This window comes from Buteo buteo, chromosome 2, assembly GCF_964188355.1.
Source record: "Buteo buteo chromosome 2, bButBut1.hap1.1, whole genome shotgun sequence".
NCBI lineage: Eukaryota > Metazoa > Chordata > Aves > Accipitriformes > Accipitridae > Buteo > Buteo buteo.
The window spans coordinates 72,683,673-72,704,682 of record NC_134172.1 but is presented as its reverse complement, the minus strand read 5'-3'; the positions used below and the strand labels follow the sequence as shown (position 1 = coordinate 72,704,682).

General features: G+C 42.8%; 1 protein-coding gene across 7 annotated transcripts in view; it reads right to left on the bottom strand.

The window, feature by feature from the left end:
* Positions 1–18,025, bottom strand: part of DOK5 (docking protein 5) — a 45,240-nt gene extending 27,215 nt beyond the window's left edge. Inside the window, exon 1 of one of the 7 annotated variants that reach the window (XM_075019691.1) lies at positions 17,517–18,025. In XM_075019691.1, the coding sequence (XP_074875792.1) occupies positions 17,517–17,582 (66 nt within the window). In that variant the 5' untranslated portion in view covers positions 17,583–18,025. The remainder of the gene's footprint in view (positions 1–17,516) is intronic. The other 6 variants (XM_075019664.1, XM_075019699.1, XM_075019676.1 and 3 more) reach the window with 6 other exon arrangements.
* Between the last annotated feature and the right edge of the window lie 2,985 nt (positions 18,026–21,010).

Below are 21,010 nucleotides of genomic sequence, written 5' to 3'. Positions count from 1 at the left end.
ACAAGAACCAGCCCCAAATGCTCTTAGGTGCCTGTTCCATCATGAATACTTTGCTCACTTATCCCTCAAATCAACATTTTCACTACTACTCCATGAATAGGAATTAGTTGAAAGTACTGCTGTAATTACTTCCACTCCAAACACTTGGGCTGACAGTGATTAGATAATCCAAACAGCAAATCAGGATCTGATGTGCTGAGAGAGAACAGTAATAGCCATCATTTGCATAACACCTAAAACTTACAAAGCTCTCCCTGCGAGATCTTCCGAGAAAGCCTAGCTCAAAATTTAATTCGAGTATCAAAAATTAGCATCTACTTCCTACGGTCTCTCCTGAAAATTTTGGCTTCTAACAGCCCATGGAGCAGGTAACAATTTAAAACTCGAGGGAAATAATGCGACTGTTTATGAAGTGGATCATCCGAAATCCAGATAGGTGATCCAATATGCATGTCCAAGGTCACATCAAAACAGTTCTATTTTTGGCTCTAAATACCAGCTGATATAAATCATTACCACAACTGAAGTCAAAGAAGGAGTGACTTCAAAGGAATGATGCAATCTGAGTATTTGGATTCCTGCCTCTCAGTGCTATGCCTTCGAAACCAGGCAGGATTGCTCAGCCATTCCCATGCTCCTTCTGATACTGGAAATACACTGTGAAGAAAAGGAGCTGTTAGCCTCAGCTGGAACTGGTCAGCATCTGGCTGGGTAAAGTGGAAAAATGTCTTCTGACTTTCCTGGGTTTCACGATTCAGTAGTGGTTTGAGAATACTCTCACGCTGAGAGGGAAACTGAAACTGGAGGCTTGCTGTCCTACGTGACGGCCCAGACCCCTGGACCATCCTGGAAATGGGTGAAGGGAGGGAGACCTGTCAGTCTTCAGCACCTCCCAGCTGATCAGAAAAGCAACATAACTAAGAGCTAGATTTCTGAGTGTCCAAAATGTCATGCATGAAGCACAAACTATTCTACATGGGAAACAGACATTTGGATTTAGAAACTAAAATTTGCATTTCAGCCCAAAGCAAGTTTACCCCTCCCCTCAATACTTTTGTTCAGCAGCTGATCTAAAAAAGTATCTGGAAATAGCCAACTATTTAGAAATTGGAGGGGAGAGGCTATTTTTCATATCTTGGGGCAGGGGGTTTAAAACTGGCTATTTTTTAAAACTAAGATATGTTGTTTCCGCTACACTATGGCAAAGCCAGCCTATTTTACTTCGGTTCCAAACAATCCCACCCCTTATTTGTTTGTTATTTAACAGGGATATAGAGGTCAGAGACAGTTGCACAAAGTCTCATCTGGCAAATTTCTCCTTTGCAAACAAAAAGTGAGCCTTCAGGGAAAGCTGCCCTATTTTATTCTCGTGCTGTGTTTTTCTGCTCTCTGCCCTAAAACAAAGAATTCCAATGAGCTGCTTTTACAGGGGCACTGAACTTGTCATCAAATAAACACAAACTTTGCTTTTTTTAAAAGCAGCAGCCAAAAGTACTATCATGCAGCTTGGGATGACTACCAGAAAGCCTGGGCCATTGCCAGGAACTTGCCATTTGTGACTCTGATAACCTCTAGAAACAGATAATCTAGTAAAGGCACAGCACAACAGCACAAAAAATTTCTTACAGTATGTCCTGAACTTTTTTTTTTGGTAGGAAAAAAAATGCTGCCAATTTATCCAAGACTGATAAGATAGCTCACCCACTGAAGTACCTCTGGTGCATACGGAAAATTATTTGAGTGTTTTGCTGAGCTTTGCCAAGGAGTCTACAGTGGACTGGAGTTCCAGGTACAAGATCCCTTCCAACAGGGTGTTGTTCACACAGGAAATTAGCCAGCTAGTGCTAAGTGCTTGGATCTTAAATCCTGTATTTAAAAAAAAAAAACCCAAACCATTAATATGTATGTCACTGCTGATTCAAAAGGTGATAAAAGAAACGTGAAAAGAACTCCCAGCCAGCAGGAAATTTCTGAGGAGATTAGATCTAGAATTTTGCTTTGCATCTAGAAAAATGAAATATTGCCAACAAAGGCAGATTGCAGCTCATTCATTTAATTATATTCACTTCACACACGTCTGAAGCAGTAGATCTCCATTAGGTAGCTGTTTCTTCGTGAAAAACTGGAGAACTGCTTTCTAGTAAAAAGTTCTAGGTATTGGAAAGTATGATGATGCCTTATGTGTCGTGTTGAATGGGACTATGTGGCTCTAGTGAAGAGCCCACAATATTTCCATGACTTCACACAATGGAAGTACTTAATTTGAATGTATTTCTTCCCTAAGGTTGTGACTCGACTCTACTTTTCCAGCCCAGCTTTATCCCTTGCCGACTTCATCCCCATATTGGCAGCTGTGTTCAGCTCTATTTCATTCTGAAAAAACACAATGTACATACAAAACAATTGCAAGTAGATGGATTACTAGAAAGAATCACATAGCCGTAAACATATGTAACTTGTACTGAAATGTGTTTAGCATGACTTAAACGGTGCACAGAAGTGTAAACTGGTTCACTGGCTTCGTAAAATAAGCAGCAAAGTTGTCCACATGTCTGTAAAGATATCGCTGCACTTGGCAACAAGACAATTTCGTTTTCCCAGAATACCCATTTAATGTGAATGTGTTATGAGTAAGCGATATTGCATTATTCATTGTGATCAGGTTATAATAACTACATAAATCAAAGTTGGTTTACATCAAGCTATCTTCTTCTCTGGGGTACTACAGAAAATAATCTAGATTTCTCCTTCCCCTGAGAAACACATTTGTGGAGAGATAAACCTCACTCCTTCCTCTCATTCAGTATACATCTTCAGAAACAATATTTTACACTAAGTCATCCACAGCTGCTAACAGGGAATGAAGCTGTAATCTTGTCTCGGTGCCTGTTCAGAATGCACAATATTGCTCAGTATTGCAAAGTTTTTTCATCAAGTTACAAAATCCAGCTTTGGCACTGGCCAGAACTTGCTGAAAGACCAGTGCACAAAAAAAACGTTTGGCAGATCTGTATGAATCTATACACCTTCTTTTACTCTTACGCTTATTAATGCAAGTCACAACAGATACCTACTGCTCTAAAATATGAGGCATTTTAATCAGTCTTTCCTCTTCAAAAACTCTCTTTCTACCCCTTCCCTCCCAACTGGAATTGCATCAACCAGAAGTGGGATTGTTGTTAATGGTTCAGGCTCAGAACTCAAAGCCATTCCTCCAGCCTTAGTTTAAAAGCCCAAACAGCTGGATTTGAGCCTACGGATGCATTCCCACTTGGCACACTAGTTAGAAGGCATCTTTGTTCTAAATCTTTTTTTTTTTTTTCCATCCTTCACAATTACATGGGATTCATTCCACAGACAAGATTTACCTACTGCCAAAACATCCTCAGTAACTAGAAGTCTGCGTGCTGTGATCTAAGGCACATTGTCTGAGCTATGGCAGGGTGGTGAGGAGCACAGTCTAAGTACAGACAGTAAAATGGTTCACCCAAGGTTACCTAATAATTCAGTAACGGAGCCTTTGTCTTATTTCATGTCTATACTATGCTCTGTGACAACGGACGCTGACAGGGAAACACAAGCAGCATTTTACAGGTTTTGCTTGTAACTGCTGTATATTAGTCATTGGTTCAGACAAAGGGGAAAAAATGCTCAACAAAAATGCTGCTGCTGGCGGCACAGGTCACCTCTGGCAGACTTCAAGATGGGATGGGCTCATTCAAAGACAAGAAGGGATTTCCCGATACATTCCAGCTTGGTAGAAGATTATTTAAAAAGAAAAAATAAATTAAAGGGACACCCAGGAGCTTATGAGAGCCCTTTACAGTTAATCACTGCAACTGTCAATAAAATAGTTTAGAAGCAATGTACCCCTTCAAATTGTTGATGCACTCAGCAGTTGGAAGTCTAGTGTTCAGAGGCATCAAAACAGATTCTGGCCAGATAATGAAGCACATTACCAGTGAAATCTCTCTGACATACAATCTTTTGAGGGCTTTGGAAGGACATTATGGCTCAGTTCAGACAGTGCAGAGAAGCCACCAGACTTTTGGGGACACCTAAAACAGCATTCTGGACCTCGAGGGACCAGCAAAGGGCTCCAATCCCATAGGACACCCAGGAGGTTGGCACCTGGAACAGAACAGTGATGGCTGATAATGCAAAATGTCTATTAAGAAGACAGGGCCGGGATTTAGGACTTGATTATCACATATAAGTACCATAAATGTTCTGCAAAGGAGTCACTTCTTCCCCTTCTTTACTCAGTGTGTGGTGCCTTGAATTTGCATTGGCCGGTGCTCCTTCCATGTAACTCACAGGCTACTTGTTGATGAACTAACGTGTAAATAAATTACACTGCATAATAAACCACACAGGAGATTTAAGGGATAAGCAGTCATGCTGTTTGATGTGATGGAGGGCAATATAGAACTTGACTGCATTTTTTAGTTTCTCTAATGACTGCCTAGAATTTCAGGACCTAAATGACATTAAAAGCAAGACTTCAACTTCCAGTCTACTTTTCCTGCAAAAGGGATGAGTTGGGTGCAGTATCGCTAGAAAGAGAGCATTAGCTGAAATACCCTTCCACTTTCAGGCCCTTCTTATGGACTTATAGCCTTCAAAGTATAGGGTTGCTGGTTTGTTGGGTGTTTTAAAAATCATACACAGCAAAGGTTATAATTTTGGGCTGAGTTAGGCCATTAGAGGAGAGTGCCTCCAAGTACCAAGAAGCATTTACAGCAGAAACCCTCTCTTGCTAGTGACAGTTTAAAAAAAGTCAGACTGGAGCTAAGTATCTGATTTGGTTCCTTGAACATCTGCTAAGCTTTATATACGGGCACAGTTAATTCTAGGCATGAAACTGGATAGGAGAAAATCAGCCTAGGACTCTAACTATTAAAGGAAGAAAAAATAGTAAAGGCTTCAACGCAGACTAAAAACTGCCTCTCTGCAGCCAGCTCATGCTGGCCGAGCTCTGCAGAGTGCAGTTGGATGTGCTGTCCTGCTGGGTCAGGCCATTAGTGCGGTCCAGTGAATTAACACAATTTAGTACTGTGTTAGACTTAGGTAACTGCTGAATAACTTAAAATGGCTGCGATGAATTATGGTTTGGAATTATTCTTTTTTGTCACTAAGTATCTGATTTGGTTACTTTAATTTCATGGGCTATAGGGGGAAAATGGCATTGATACAGCTCATTAACAGTCCATGGAGCTCACTAATTAGTACATCAGATGCAAAAAGGCTGCAGAGCCTACACGCGCTAACCCTTGGTAACAGCCGCTCACAGCTCTAACAAGAACACACGCTCACCTGCTAAAGCCGTGGGAGGGGGATGCTCTCCTGAACTCAGCTGTCAGGAGGCACAGATGGGACTTGCTCCATGTTTGGAGATGAACTGTACTTGCCCACAAACTCCCAGCAACAGGTTTTGTTTGAACCCCTGAGAGCATACAACCATTTCTAAGAGTTGTATTTCAGGGTTGGACTTGTAATTTTAAGACTACACATAATGAGATAAAAAAAGGCAGACAGCGCACTCGAATTAAGCCTTTATCGTGGTAGGGTATGTTCTTCAGCAGTAAGCTGCCAGCATCCAAAGCCAGACATGAGACAAGAGCTTTAGTTTCTCAGTCTTCAATGTACGACTTGAACAATTCAGCCGTACCTGTTGCCACTTGCCCACCTGTTAAATTCAGTTAATGATGCTTGTTATGTGCTGCTTGGAGAGCCAAGGATGACAAATGCCCTGCAAGCCCATAACTAACAGATGGGTATAACTGCCCATTTCTGGCCTGCTGTCATTCCTTGCCATTCACCAATTAATTTAACTGCAAGCTTCAGAAAGCATCACAGGTTTCCTGTAACAAATACATCACCTCCCATCCCTATATACACCCTCCAGACACCCCAAGTAAGTCTCAAGGTTACTCCATTGTACTGTCCCAACATGAGGCAAACTTACATTACTCCTTCCGTATTTTTCTTTCAATTCTGACATCAAAACTGTGCAGTGAGCCAGAGGTCAGTCCCCCAACCTTTCTGGATGTTGGATCAGTTTTAAAATAAAAGTGAATTTGCATGAAAGAGCAAATAATGCTACCAAGTGAGTTACTGCAAGCTGGACTTCACCAAAATATGGTGCTTTGTTAAAAGTGACAGAATTACAGCCCATTAAATCATAGTAACAAGCACTTCAGCGTTGCCTTACAGGATTGCAGCAAATAGCCGAAGTCATTCGGCCAGTCTGCTAGATGGACTGATACTCCGTTCAAAGCTGCTGCAGGGAGAAGTCCACGGCAATTTGGACGGCAAATTTCCCTTTTCAAGCGCTCTGGTGCACTGGCTTCAGAACGATAACCTGCAGTGTATCCTGAATTACTGAAGGCACGGGCACAAACGGATCCAAGTCGGAGCAGAGAGCCCACGGGCCTGTGGTCAGCAGACGGACTCCATCCTGGGTATGAACTGGGTAGAAACCGAAGAGCTCTGTTGCAATGCTAGAGCTTTTAAAGCTACTGACCAGGTGAAACGTGTCACCAGGTTGTCCAATATTTCAAAACCAAAATTCAGTCAGTTTCCTAGTAAAGGTGCAACTGAGGCTGGGGGGAGGGTTTTGCTTCTTTATTGGGTTTATTTCTCTTTTGTTTTGGGTTGGAGGGGATGGGCTAATACCGACTTAAAGAAACACAGATGAAAACACGGATTCCAGAGCCAGTATTTCCCTGGTAGACTTTAGCTTTCCACTCGATCTTGCAGTCCTCTTGCATTTGCTTAGGGTAATCTACACATTAGTTCAAATGGACAAACCCAACCTCTATTAATTTCTCATGTCCCAGCTGTGTAGTACTAATTGAAGAAAGCGTTCAGGAGTTCATTCACATTTAGGTAGACTCCATCCTCAGGAAAGTATGACTGCTTCATAAAAAAAGTCTATGAAATCTTAGCAGAATACCGTCTTAATTTGCACTACTTCATTTAACAGAGAATAGGCACTTGTATTTTACCATAAGCACTGTGCCAAGAGTACGCCACTCAGTATTATGCAGTTAATTCAGTACAATCAGCTAACATCCATCCTCACTGGTGTGGAGACATTAGCGAGAGCATTAAGAGGAATTTTTCCTTTGTCAACCATAGGGCATTGATAGTTCCCCAGACAAACATTACTTAGTAAGCAAAGGGACAATTTAATCTCCTACATTAACGTTACTGGGGCGAAATATCACTGATTTTACTGTATTGATATTTTGAATTGAAACTAGTTACGTTATTTTCAACAACGGGGAAAAAAACCCCACTATTCATTCCAATAGCTTGAACTTTCACTGATATTTCTGACAGCACTTGATGAATTCAGACAAGAAGATAATAGGAACAGTCCATCATCTTCCATGGTGTACCTAAAACTACACAAACATCAAATTAAGATGTCAGTCTCAGGTGCAGCCCTTGCATCTGTTACTTTCTTTCAAGTGCTTCCACAAACACTGCAAAATGTTATTTTATCACTGATCCAACTTCAGAGTAATGCCCATATACACCAGCAGGAGAATTACCTTCACGCTGTGTAACGAATTGATGATGAAAAGGCATCAAAATCATGAAAGACAAAATTTCACCTGTTTATAATTGGGTTTTCTTTTTCTTTCACTGCCTTTACAATCATTCTTGGCATACCCTTTTGTACACAGAGCAGCTACTGCAGGCACCTCCAGACACCGTACAGACCTTTGTCTCACAAAGGAGGAGTAAATAGTGAAAATACAGAACTGGGACCCACAAGTGACAGAAGACGAGGAAAGTGAGATAAAAGCAGAAGAAAAAGGGTGTTCCGGTCAGGTTTGCATTAGACTTGTTAAAATGAAAACTCCATCTTTAGAACAAGATAGCAAATGGGCAAGAGCCACTTGTTTACTAGTTAACTCAGTTTATGAAAAAAGGCAAATCTGCAATATCATTGTTTTGCTTCACAAACTAAGCCCATCTTCCAAAGAACGTGGAAGGTAATTTACCAGAAAACATATGCTGGAAAGCACAAGAAAAGCTGTTCCTGCTCCTAAAAAGGGCCACCATCAAAACAGGAATTTCATGCTCCAAATCAATGATCTGCATAATGTCCCATCTTCTACCTCTTGGAGAAAAACTGCAACAGTTCCTGGGCTTGTTTGGAGGGATTTTGGTGGGGTATTTTTGGAAACAAATTAGGCTCTCTTGTTTCTTTGCACACAGTCCTAAAGATCAGACTTGCCTATTTTTAAGCTATACAAACCTCCAGATTTCCCAGCTCATTTTAGAATCATAGCTTGGGCTATGAGTGATATCCAAAACAAACTCAGATGCTGCCCCAAAATGAAACTCAGATAGGAAAAGCAGTGTGATGAAAAGTGGGGGGGCCATGAGAAAGATATCAGATCCTTGCTTCCCCACCCCGTTTTCACAAAGCAAAAATTGAGATACCTTAAGAGAAGAAACAAAATATGATTCTACCATGTGAGCTGCAACACCTCCTTTTAACTCATCCTCAATTCAGTGATAAGCACCGTGCTCTTCTAACACATAGATCGCACAGGGTGAGCAGCTCCTGAATGACAAGCACTGCTCGCTTTTCTCCAACCCAACTTCTTGGCTTCAAGGATCTTTGCTTCAATTCCAGATGTAAGCCCATCAAGATACCTACTGACTTGGACTTAAATCCCATTAACTTTGTGCCAGAGGAAATCCAACGGGGACTTGCTCATGGGCTGATAGACCCAATGCCAGAAGCCAGATGGAGCTGCATTAGGTCTTGAATGACATTTACTGATATTCCTCCCCTTATCAGCTCAAGGATAAAAGCTCAAACCTTCTAAGCAATGTCCTGGATCCTATCCCTGCTGCCACTGAGACGTTCCAAGCAGTAAGAAATCTTAATATCTGTGAATATGTTCCAACACCTTATTTAACAGTTTTCTAAAAATATGAATATCTAATGGGCTTAATATCTTGCAGATTGAAGTTGGTACATAAGAAATCTGCTCAGTTTTTCTCTGTCTCAATGCTTCCAGACTGAAAGGAGCTGTATAGGTGAACACAAGAGATTTGTTAATAAAGCTGCTTCAAATGTAGATATAGGCAGACAACTTTTCCTTCTCCTTCTCCTCCCCCCCCCCACCTTACATCACTCTTGTTTCCAGTTTTCACAGCTCATACTCTAAAATCCCTATATTAACTTTCTGGCACGCTTATTCAAGCACCAATCTCTTTAACCATATGGTTCTAGTCCTGCAGATTGTCTCTCCCCCATTTTACCTCTCCTCCCACAGGGTTTCACAGAAACAGTGCTATGCAAAACTTGTAAAAGTACATGTCATTTTAAATGTTCAACACCGATCTTCTCAATGAAGTTTCTACAGAAGTCAGTTTAATTAAAATGAAGAACAGAAAACCCTGAAAGCTTAATCTCTTTTCAGCTTTTGACAATCAAAAATTTCCGCTTAAGTTTAAAAAAAAAGAAAAAGGCTGAAGTGGACATGTCCAAAACTTTATACAACAGTTTTTCCAAACTTCTAAGCATGAATCAGAAGTTTTCCCATCTAGTCTTAAAACAAGTGTATTCATTAACTGTCTATAGGAGAAAATTGTTGTATTTTCCCACTTAAATCTTACATATGGCCACTGTCCAACACGTAAGTTCTCACGCAATACTCAAATACACAAGAAATTAACATCTTCCTAATTTTAGGTGAATATTTCATATTGCTAGTAAAGCACTAATCAAAGTAAGAAGCAGTCAGTCCAGAAACCTAAGAATGATTTTTTGCATTGAGTTTTTAAATTAATGCAGAAATATTTGAGTACTGCTCATGTTACTTCACTTAAGCAAGCATTTCCTAGAAACAAGTAACTAGTTATAAAGTCGTGAAGAAGTCAGGTCCCTCCTCTGTCACAAACTGAAGACTACACTATTACAAATTCCTACTATGGGCTTGGCTAGGAGAGCCCTAGTTCTGCATTGGAGGACACCACTTACACCACATTGCTTCACACTGACGTGATTAAGAGGTTTTGGGCTAGTCAGACCCATCAAGCAAAGAAAATTGACACGCACAGATCTAGTTTCTGTCCTCAACAAGGTTAATACTAAAGAGGGTACAAGTCTACTGTTGTAGTTCCAGCAGTCACATCTTTCAGAAGAGGCCCAGTTACTGTTACCTACTAATTTTTACTTCCCCGATTTCACTATGATCAGGACTGTACTGAATTCGGTTAAGTTGGTTCAGATCAGTGTTAAACAGTGTTCAGAACAACGGCACCCACACAAACTTTTTCTACTAGATGTTAACATGATCCTTACACCAGTGAGATCGATGCCATCAACGCAGCTACTTTCAGAAGTACAACTTCTGCTTTTCCTCCTTCCCTCCGCTCCAAAAAGTCGGGCCCTACTTAGAAACCACATTTCCAGTAACATTCAGCACTTGCATAAGGCCACGCTTGTAATGAGAAATCACTTAATCATGCCCAAGTTGATTTGGAGAGGTGCAAAAAATCAAATTATGCTGCCCCATCAGCGAGGGCAAGGCCACCGAGGAGGAAATGCTGAATCCCCTGACGCACACTGCCCCCAGCAGAGCCAGGAAAGTGTCCTGCCAAAAGAACGGTTGGAAGGAAGAGGTCTGGGCTGAGCTTAGTTCATCTTTAGCTCTTCTAATAACCTTGTTGCTAGACATATGGGCATAAGTTTCTCCATCTTTAACAAAGGTGGTGAAAGCCGTAATTTAAAACACTGTCCTACGCATTTGTTCCCAGAAGATCTGGCCCCATCAGAGGATAACGACCGAAACCCCCCAGGCAGGACTGCAGGAACACGCCTGAAGATGGACAACCCCGTGCTTGTCATGTCTGAAACCCCGGAGGACAATGGCTGATCTCTGTGTCCTTAGGAAAACCCCGTGAACAAACACAAGGGGTATCAGAATTGCACTTTTGGGCTTCAGCTGCTAAAACCCCACTAACCCTCGCGTTGGGTGCTCAGATCTTTTTCTTGGATCCAGCCCAAATTTCCGTGGAGGACCCACTCTAATAGACAGATGAGGCTGATCATTCCTTGCATAACAAGGAGGTGCCTCCAACAGATGGGGTTACAGACAACCCCAAGAGCAGGCTGTACAGAGTGCGGATTTAATTAGAAGTGTTGTTAAACAGATACGACTGCAAGAGCAGTTCTGTGCCTCGCCTCGTAAGTGCAAAGTGGAAGATACCTCATGAGACAGGATTCTGCAAAAATCCGTTAGCAGCGTTTCCTTTGCCAGACAGAGCTACGAGAAACAGATTGCTAGGTAGAAAAACTCCACTTTACCCCTCTTTTTCTCTCTGTGAGCTTTATTCTCTGAGAAACAGATATAGAAGCCTCTGCAGAGACCTGCGTTTTTAGGAACAGACACTTAGCTGTTAGCACAGCTCCATTAAAGTCAATGGATCCTCCCAAACGAGTGTTTGTAATAGCTTGTAATAATTTGATAGTAATACAAACTTGTGGAGCAGACACCCAGACCTCCATATGCAGGAAATACCTTCATAAAATCATGGCAATAATACAATAAATCAGGCTGCCTGTTAATAATGTCCAATTTTGAGAGTTCCGCACATTATTTTTAGTGTTCAGATTATTTTTCTGGGTTGTAAACATCGAGTGTATCTAGTTAGCAGTAGTATATGTTCTAGAAAGATAAATACTTTGTAAGGCTTTTCTAACAAACAACAAATTGCCGCGACTATTTGCTTTAAGTGCTTCTGTCATGCAGAAGCAGTAATCTATGTATATTAATTCAGCAGCATATGCTGTCCTTCGCTTTTCCAATTTTAATAACGCTGCCTTTTATAAAAGAAAAAAACTTCACCCTCTTGTAGAATACAGGTCACCTTAATTTTCATATGCAAATTATTTCAGCATTTCCTATTCTGCTTTTATGGATGATCTTTAGTGTTTTCTTGAATCCTTTGTGAAAACATGCATTTAAGCTTGGGAAGGCTACTCCTACACCTGTGAGAGCCAAAGTTGTTTTACAACTCCAACTCTTGCATTTTCACCATGAAATTAAGAGACAGACAGCCTGAAGTAACGTGTTGCGAATAGCCAGGGAAGAGAAGTAGTTTCAATCTTAAAGAGAAGTTTGCAGAAGCAGAAAACATCACAACCATTACACTTTTTTGCTTTACAATGAAAGAAGTAAGTATGCAAACAACTATACATTCAATTTTTTTAACCATAATTCATTCTTTATTTCAACCTGGATTTATACTGGATTATGGCATAGACCTCTTCTATCAGACGTCTTCCACAATAAAGACATTTTAAGAGTTTGATTAGCAAGATAGATAAAGATTGCTTCAGCATTGGGAAGTTTGTGATAATAGGGAAGAGCACGAGAGCACAAACTACTGTAGATGGCTCCACATTTATTTTTAAGCCTTAAAAACTTGAAAGATGCTGTCCATCCTTACTGTTGGACTTTTCCTGGAGGATTGTTCAGTAACACAGCCTCCTCACATTGCGTACACAGAGCTTTGATCCACCTTGTACCACAGCAGGTCAAGCATCACAGTAAACAGAATTAAGACCGCACTTTGATATACCTGTTACATTATTGAGTTTCAAAGTGATGCTATCTGAGAAATGGGGAGACAATGGAAGTATTTTCCCAGAAGCCAGATGTGTTCATAGTAGACAAAGCTTGGGAGAAACAGTACAGCCATATTTGTATCACCTTAAGGTATGCTCAGAAAGGTATTCTACCCCTCCTGGAAAGCAGCAACATGTAAGCCACCACAGCCAAACCCTCTGTTGGGAAGAAGATACCTAGTTTCCATGCAAGCCAGAGAGAATGTTTTTGGAAGCCAATGTTTTCCAGTCAATCAAGTATTGCGCAGAGCCAAACCAGACTCTACAAGGCTTTGCATAGCTGTGGATATGTGCAACTCCTTAACAGAGACATCTCTGCTCACCACCAGCACATCCCAGCTGGTTCTTGGAGGCACTTCTGTTTGATCAGCACTATTTTGCTTTTAGCTGCAGACAGCTCAAGGCAGTTGCTGTTCATCGAAGAGATTGTTTCCCTCTGACACTAACGGTACTTCATCACTTAATGCAACAAGACACTCCAAGTGTGTTACTGGCATACCAGAAGCTAGGGGCTGACAGCTAACCCCATGGTATCTTGCTCCAGCAGTCTCCCATACATCAAGAGGCAGGGACAGGCCAGATGCCTGCAAACTCCACAGGGTCTTCCAAGGGGAACGGCATCGTCTTTAAAAACCTGTGCGCGGGAGGGCAGCCGGCACCCTCCCGGTGCCACGCCATCAGCACTCCCAACACCGCTGCCTGTACCCTGAGGAACAGGCTTCAGGAACATCACTGAGCAAAGTGCAGTAGTGATGGAACTTCACCTCGAGCCTCCAGCACTTACTTCTGCCTACACCTTGATGATGGCAGCAGCAGGCATCCTTAGAGCGGCTTCTGTGCTCCATAACCTTTGCTCAAATTGAAACGTGGCTTCCAGCAAACCTGAGTTTAGGTGTGGTTGCAGGAAGGGTAAGCTAAGCCTTAACATCAGGGAGTTCAAGAAAAGCGTTGAGTGCAACCAACACACAGCGCTGGGAGTCTCCCACCCCACGAGGTGAGGTAGGCTGACTGCACCTCCAAGAAGACTGTCAAGTGCCCCTTTCCTTTTAAAGCTCTTCAGGCTCACCAGTGTAACATAGGCCCTCTGTTTCAAAGATTTGTTCCTGGTTTGATTGTTATTTGAACACTCAGCTGGGCCAGCCCAACCTAAAACGAAAGCTCAAGCATGTTCCCAAGCAGCACACAGCCACCCATCCTTAAAATGAAAACACAAGAACTAGCCTTTTCATTAAGGAGAGGAAACATCTCCATGAAATATTCCTCCTCAGAAAGGTCACACCTGTATCACAGAACAAGACATTGTTTGAAAATCATAAGCACAAAAAAAGCCTTTTTTGGTGCCTAGGCCATAAAAGGACTCCCCTGTTTCATATGTAGATAGAAAGCACTTAATCAGATGAAAGGGGACTGCAAGCAAAAGCACTCAGCGCAGCAGAGTACCTTCTCTCCCAAAACACAGGTCCAGCAGTCACTAGTGGTCACTGATGGAAGCAGTGCTCACAGAGCAAAGCTGATTTTTTTTCATTTTAAGGAACTCTGGAAGGTTGTGCTTTTACACTGTCAGCAGTTTTCTAGCACACAACCTCCTCTGTGTCACTGCTAATGACATAACAGAGGGAAACCATTGGCTGAGGGAATTATTTTTCTCCCTATAAGGACGGAAAGAATCGGGAAGAGTGCGCTTTCTCCTGAATATATTTGGCTCTGCAGAAGACACATGTGATACAAATGTTGCTATGGAAACTATTCTATTAAATAATATTAAATTAAATTTGCATATTTAAAGTGCGCAATAACAGTCCAGGTACAAAACTAATTAGCCTAAATTCAATCTTGAAATTACAAAGTAGGCCCTACCAGAATTGTCTTTTTTTTTTTAAAAGAGGTTTGGGGTTGAGCAAGCTGCTTCTCTGCACCCCTTTCTTTCCAAATGTAGCATCTGCACCCCAGTTTATACAGAAAAGTCATTTCTTGAGATAATTTGTAGATACAAGCTCTGCTCCTAGTTCCCTTGGTGATGGAATTACCATAGCATTACAGAGAAAAACCCAGGAGCTGAATTCAGTCTGAAAAGACAATGCACTGATTACAGCTGTGCCACCATAATATTGGAATGTATTTTCATAACTCCCACTTCCATCTCACCACACACAAAGTATTGAAATCCTTCTCAATTAAACAGGGGTCCTACACTGGGCTGGAGTAGACTTGTCCTTCATAATGTTTTCACAGTATGGCAAAGTTCTTTGAAAGTCAGTTATTTTAAGGTCTAAAGTAATTTTTTTCCCTTCCCATCTCCGGCTCCTGGGTGTCCAACAGCCCCCCCCAACTTAGTTACCAGAAGACAAGCTGTTTGCATAGTTCCTCCCCCTCTGAAGAAGCCAAGCTCACATTAGCCACTGATTAAGACTGAATTCAAGCTCTTGCTAAAGCCCCAGGTACTCAGCCAGCTTCAGTACCAGCTGTCCACATACACACCTGCAGCAAGGAGGAAAAAGCACAGAGGAGAAAGGACACGTTTTTAGCTGGGACTGCGTACTGAGAAGCGGGTGCTGACAGTTGCACTGCCGCTCCAAGCAACATAAGCTTGTCCTGCGTTTAAAGAACTCGGGTTAATCATAATTACCCATTTCTACTTGGGTGTTGTAAATCAGGGCACTAGGCTTTTAAGCAGCTTATAGAAAATGCAAGTCACAGGAAGAAATCTGCAGCCGTGTTTCAACTGTCTGTTCTTAAGTAGTGGACCAATACTCTAAACTGAAAACTACAGGGAGAGAGAAGCATTACTGCTGATGAAACAACTTGTTTCCAAACAAATGGAGCAGCAAGATTTGAAGAGGTCATCTCTCCCTCATAGCACAGCCTCTGTCACCAGATCTAAAGCAGTGACAGCCAGATCACGGCGGCTACTACCTTCCCTCCTAATGTCCTCCACAGCACTGGAAAGCTGTCGGGACAGCACGCCCAGAGCCAAGGGCAGCTTAGGGCAACAAACTCAGGGCTCTTCATTTTAACAAATCTACGGCCATGGGAACTCTCTGGGACTTTGCTTGGACTTCTTCACAAAAGCACTTTCCATAACCCCTTTCCCACTTTCCAGCCACTGATAATGATACAAACCTTTGGAAACAGAAAGAGAGAGATCAAATAAACAAACTGTCTTTTCAAAGAAAACATTTAACGTTTGTTCCATTTCCATGGACTCAGTGTCGTTCTCCATTTATCCCTCTGTTTTTGCACTCAGCTGTCAAATGCACTTCTACTGAGAGGGCATTGAGTGCTTCCTCACCACCACCACCCTCAAAGTGTTTTGGAAAGCCTTAATAAAGGAAAGACACGGGCATTAACAGAATTTACACCTGTCTCAGAATTAGATGTGCCTTATTCACATGCCCATTGGGTTTCACTGTTACAGTATGGAAAGATGTGTCAAAGTTTAATCTTACGCTTCATTTATGCTGGAGCAAACTGAATACTGATATACATTCAGTAAGGAAAGGATAGTTACAATACACTAATTGTGCCAAGTTTACTACAAGTTCTCTCATAATGACGTTATCTCCCTCTGTCACTGAACCATGCAGTTCTTAAAGAACGAACTATGCCTGTAAGTCCAGGTACAAGAAAAATAGCCTGCTGGAATACTTTAAAATGCTTTCCAGCTTCCAAACAAGTCAGGGAGTTGCAAATTACCAAAACTGTAGAGAATCCATTGAACATGGATACAGCAAGAGTCCAAAACTATAATTGTAATGAGCCAGCAAAAGCTTTCAGACGACCGTACCCCCCCCCCATAAGCCGACCCATCAGTTCTCATTAAACACAAGAAATGAGTTCCTTTCCTGTCACGAGAGGCACATCTATCAATTAAAACGTTTTATACACACAAGCCTCCCTCCAGTTTGCAACCCCTTAAGCCACGTTGGCTCCCTGAGGGAGACGGGAGGTGTGGAGCACCCAAGTCCCAGCACTGGAGCGGCTCTGGGAGCTTGCTCAGGGGAGCAAGTAGCAGCAGCCCACGCACTGTCGGAGCAGACCACGCTTTAAGAGAGCATATGCCAACTGGGAACTGACCCGCCACTGTCGCATATCTAGTACCTACACCCGAATCTAAGAACACGCCATGGTAGTAAAAGAACAGCCTTTAAATAAGTTTAAAATTACATAAGGAGCTAAAGGGGGGCTGTTTGGATTTTCATTCTGCGCAACTCAAAATGAACTTAAAAGCCCTAAAGACATCACAAGTTCTTCACCTGTCCCACGCGAGACCTCCAAGCCCCGATTTGCAGCAGCCCCCTCCCAGGAACCCCAGGACTTGAGCACCTCCGGCCCCGCTCTCAGCCCTCACCCCCGCCCAAAGTCCCCCCCCCGTATCCTCAACCCCCCCACAGGCACCCCCACATCCCCTGTCTTCCTCCCGGCCACCCTCTTCCCCGCTGCTGCCCGGAGCCCCTCCGCGGTCCCTTTTCGCTGCAGCCCCTACAGCTCCGGCCCGAAGTTGGCGGCGGCTGCCGGGCGCTCCGGGGAGCTCGGTGTGAAGGGCAGAGCCGGGAGGTGGAGGCAGCACAGCCTTCCCGGCAGGCAGCATCCCCATCTCCCAACGGGAGAGAGAGGTAAAAAAAAATATATATATAGGTGGGCATATATATAACGCATATATATATGCGCATCTAGGTGCCTTTCTTCTTCTCCACCATCCCCCCCCCCATTTTTTTGTTTTTTGTTTCCTCTGCGGAGACACCCCCTGAGCTCAGTTTGCAAAAAGAGGAGGACAAAGGAGTGGGGAAAAAAAAAAACATTTAAAAAAAGAAGCCCAAAGGCAGGTGGCCCTCGGGGGCCCAGCACTCACCCCCAGCCGCCTGCTCCGGATGCGCACGTAGCCCTGCTTCACGATGTCGTTAAAATTGGAAGCCATCCTTCCCGGGGAAAAGTTGGAGGCGGCCGGCGCCGCTCAGGCAGCCCGCATGGCGCTCGGCAGCCTCGGGAGCCGCGCCCCGCTCCGCGCCGCACCGCCCCCGCGGAGCAGCCCACGGCCCCCGCGGCGGGCCGGGCCGGGGGAAGGGCCGGCGGCAGCGCCCGCCCCGCGCCCTCCCTCTCCCACCCCCGCCGGTCCTCGCTCCCCAAAAGTGGGTTTGGAGGAGCAAAAGGCTGAGGGTTGCGCGTCGTGGGTGCGTCGTGTCCCCCCCTTCCACCGGTGGCCACCGCCGCGGGCTCTTTTGGGAGTTGGGCTAAAGGTTTTCTGCCAGCCCAACGTTGTCTCCTCCGGCTGCAAGGTGGGTCAGCCGGGATTAATCGGATCTGGCCCCATCCCTGCTGAGGCAGCCTGTGGCACAGCCCTGTGGGGTTTTCCCCCAGGAAAGTGGGGTTTCCCAGAAAGTCTTTCTAGATGCCTGAAAGGCTGCCAAGTGGCGCAGCTCCAGGACCTCCTTCCAAAGACGGGTAACCCGAGCCGTCGTCCCGTGGTGCGCTTCGTGTCGTGGAAATGTCACACGGGCAGCGTTTATCTAGGCGATGTGCGGTCGCCGTAAGGAAAGGCTTTGCCTGGCGCTGGGCCCCGGGGTTGCCTTCTGCATCCCCCGAGTCCTCCTTGTCCGACAACGTGCAAATATTGCCAAGTACGCCAGGGAGAGAGGGGCTCCAGTGACCCCGCTTGCTCTACAAGGGTTACCTGTTAGCGGTACGCTATAAATACTATGTCCTGGAAAGAGGGACTGTTCATCTCTTCATAACATCTTTTAATAGCATTACAAATATAGGCAGTCTGAGGAGGTCAGCCAGATAGATGACTTTGACTTTGAGAATTATCAGGCCATGGAAATTACAAACGGGGTAGCAAGGAGGGAGGGAGAGCAGAGAATCGCCAAGGAGCGTAAAAAGGAGAGGACCTCGCAGCTGTGCTGAGCAGCATGGAAGTGATGCCCATTTTTATTTAGTTGTTCAACGACTACAAACCTCACCTGTGATGAAACTGGCCCCTTTCTGGTTTCAATATGTAGCTCCTTCATTTTAGGAGCAGCCAGCAATGAAGGGGGTTGCTCTGCTGTGGTAACAGCATGGTGCTCTCAGTTCTTGCTTGAAGAGGTGATTATGCTTTGCAAGGCTTTACGAAATATTAATTGATGGAGTGGATTACAGAGATAGAGTGTAAGACTCTCTAGCTGAAAGGCTAATTCACTTAGGATGAAGGAGACAAGTCTGCAGTCCTTGCCTCCGAGTCTACTTTATTATTTTACACTTCCCTCTCCTTTCCACTGAGCTATTTTACAGAATGCATAAAATAGAACAGCTTCAGCTAGGAACAACAAAAACTTCCACACCCATGCACCAAAATATGCCAGAAATGAGAAGAAAATTCTGAGATAAGTCCGTCTGCTAGGATAATATGACCCTAAGTCAACACAGAAATTGCGTATTACAAAGCATAGGCTCCTCACTGCAAAATTGCCAAGTAATGTATTTTTGTTAATTATATTGTACTGACCCAAGAAAACCGTTAAAACCAGTTCCATAGCACCATTTGTTAGATTTCATTGCTGGTCGAAAGCTGGAAAAGTTAAGACAACCAGCCTGCTTCATCTTGTATAGAAGTGTGCATTCAGCACAGAAACATATTTCACAATTTCAAGCACCGCAGAAATACTAATGCTGGAAGCGTCAAGTATGTTCTAAACCCAGAAAAAAACAGAGCGCGCTTATTTTGGTCTCAAAGACGTTTGTAGCAGGAAACAAATTACAGAGCCACTTTAGATGTCTTTTCAACAAGTTTAGACGTTTCTTCTAATCCCTTGCAGTACCTGTAAACACATACTGCTGATTTCATTAGCCACCAGCATATTCTTGCAGGTAAACACATTCCTAAGAGCTTTGCTAAGTAAAGGTGGATTTAAGCCTGTACTTATTCTTTGATGAATTAGGATATTAGCGTCCACTTACGTTTTTACTTTGAACAACATAAATCCCTTACACATGCTATGGTTCAAAGAGAAAATACATTTTAATTCCCATGTGTGCAATCTGTTCCAAGAATGTGCCAGAAAATCTCATTGTTCAGGTTTTCAACCCAATACTATCACTAAAAAAACTTGTTTACCAGGTTTTCAATACCGACGCAAATGTGTCCTCTCTTTGTTTTGACAGGAGTCCTTCTTTCATTTCCCTAGGGGTCTATTGACCATTTGTGCTCCCTATAAGGAAATGCTGCACATGTTTATCTATATTCAAAACTGTATAAAACCTTTTTAATAAGCTTTCATTGAAATTCAAATTCTTTTCCTTTTAATGACAACGTTATTGCTATTATTTCTTACGAAGATAAGAGTCAAGGGTCACTTTGAAGTACTAGCCTGCTGTTAATAATTTAAGTGGATTATTGTTATATTCTAATCTCATAATAACTATCATTGTATTGCCCTACAATGAGCTCGTTTGCTTTTAGGGCTCTGGAAACAGATATCACTTTTACGCATTTTAAGTGAAAATGAAGGTATCAGGTTTTTTTCAAAATGCCATACTGACATTTTAAAAAGAAGTTACATTCACCTTATTATATTTGCAGCATGTCATCCTCTGTGTCCATGATACTATTTCATCACGGTCTACAGGCAAAATTTGACACACATCTCTGAGACTTACTAAGTTAAAGAATAAGAAAACTGCGGAGGCCATTTTAAGGAAGCAATATTTTCTGTGGAAGTTATTTCCTTGAACAGATGGAGCTGGTACTAGTCAAGCATTTCCTGACAAAAAAAGTTTCTCATTTGATCACCCTGAAATGATTTTCTGGAAATGTATAACATGCATCAATATTTTTTTATGAAAAGCTCCCATAACATTTTGTCTCCATAAGGTCACGATGCCAACATTTTTCCACTATTGTTTTGATTTTTCAGAGTAGTTTAGAAATGATAACGTCACAATGAAGTGTCCTGACCTTATCAAGTACTTTGAGGTTACTGGAATGCAGTATTTCAAACACAGTATCTCCATGAAAAGCTTTTTGGCATTCCTTAGTCTAATTTGGTTTTGGTGTGAGATAAATTTTTGACATTTCATTCTGATTTTGCAATGGAAATTCTGAATTGGGACTAGCTGCAAGGAAATGCAAGAGATAATGAGCAAAACTAAAAGAGTATCATTCTTTAAAAAAAGCAGGGGCTTTTCCTACGCTACCGCAAACCTCGAAATCCCTTATTCTCGTTTTTGCAAAGCCAAACTTGTAGCACTGCCTTGGATCATTAGGCCAGCCATATTTAATTTTGGAAAAACAAAAAAAGAAGTTTATTCTGAATTTACTTCTTTCACAATGCAGAGATTCGTTTAGTTTTGCCTTATAATGGTGGCTTG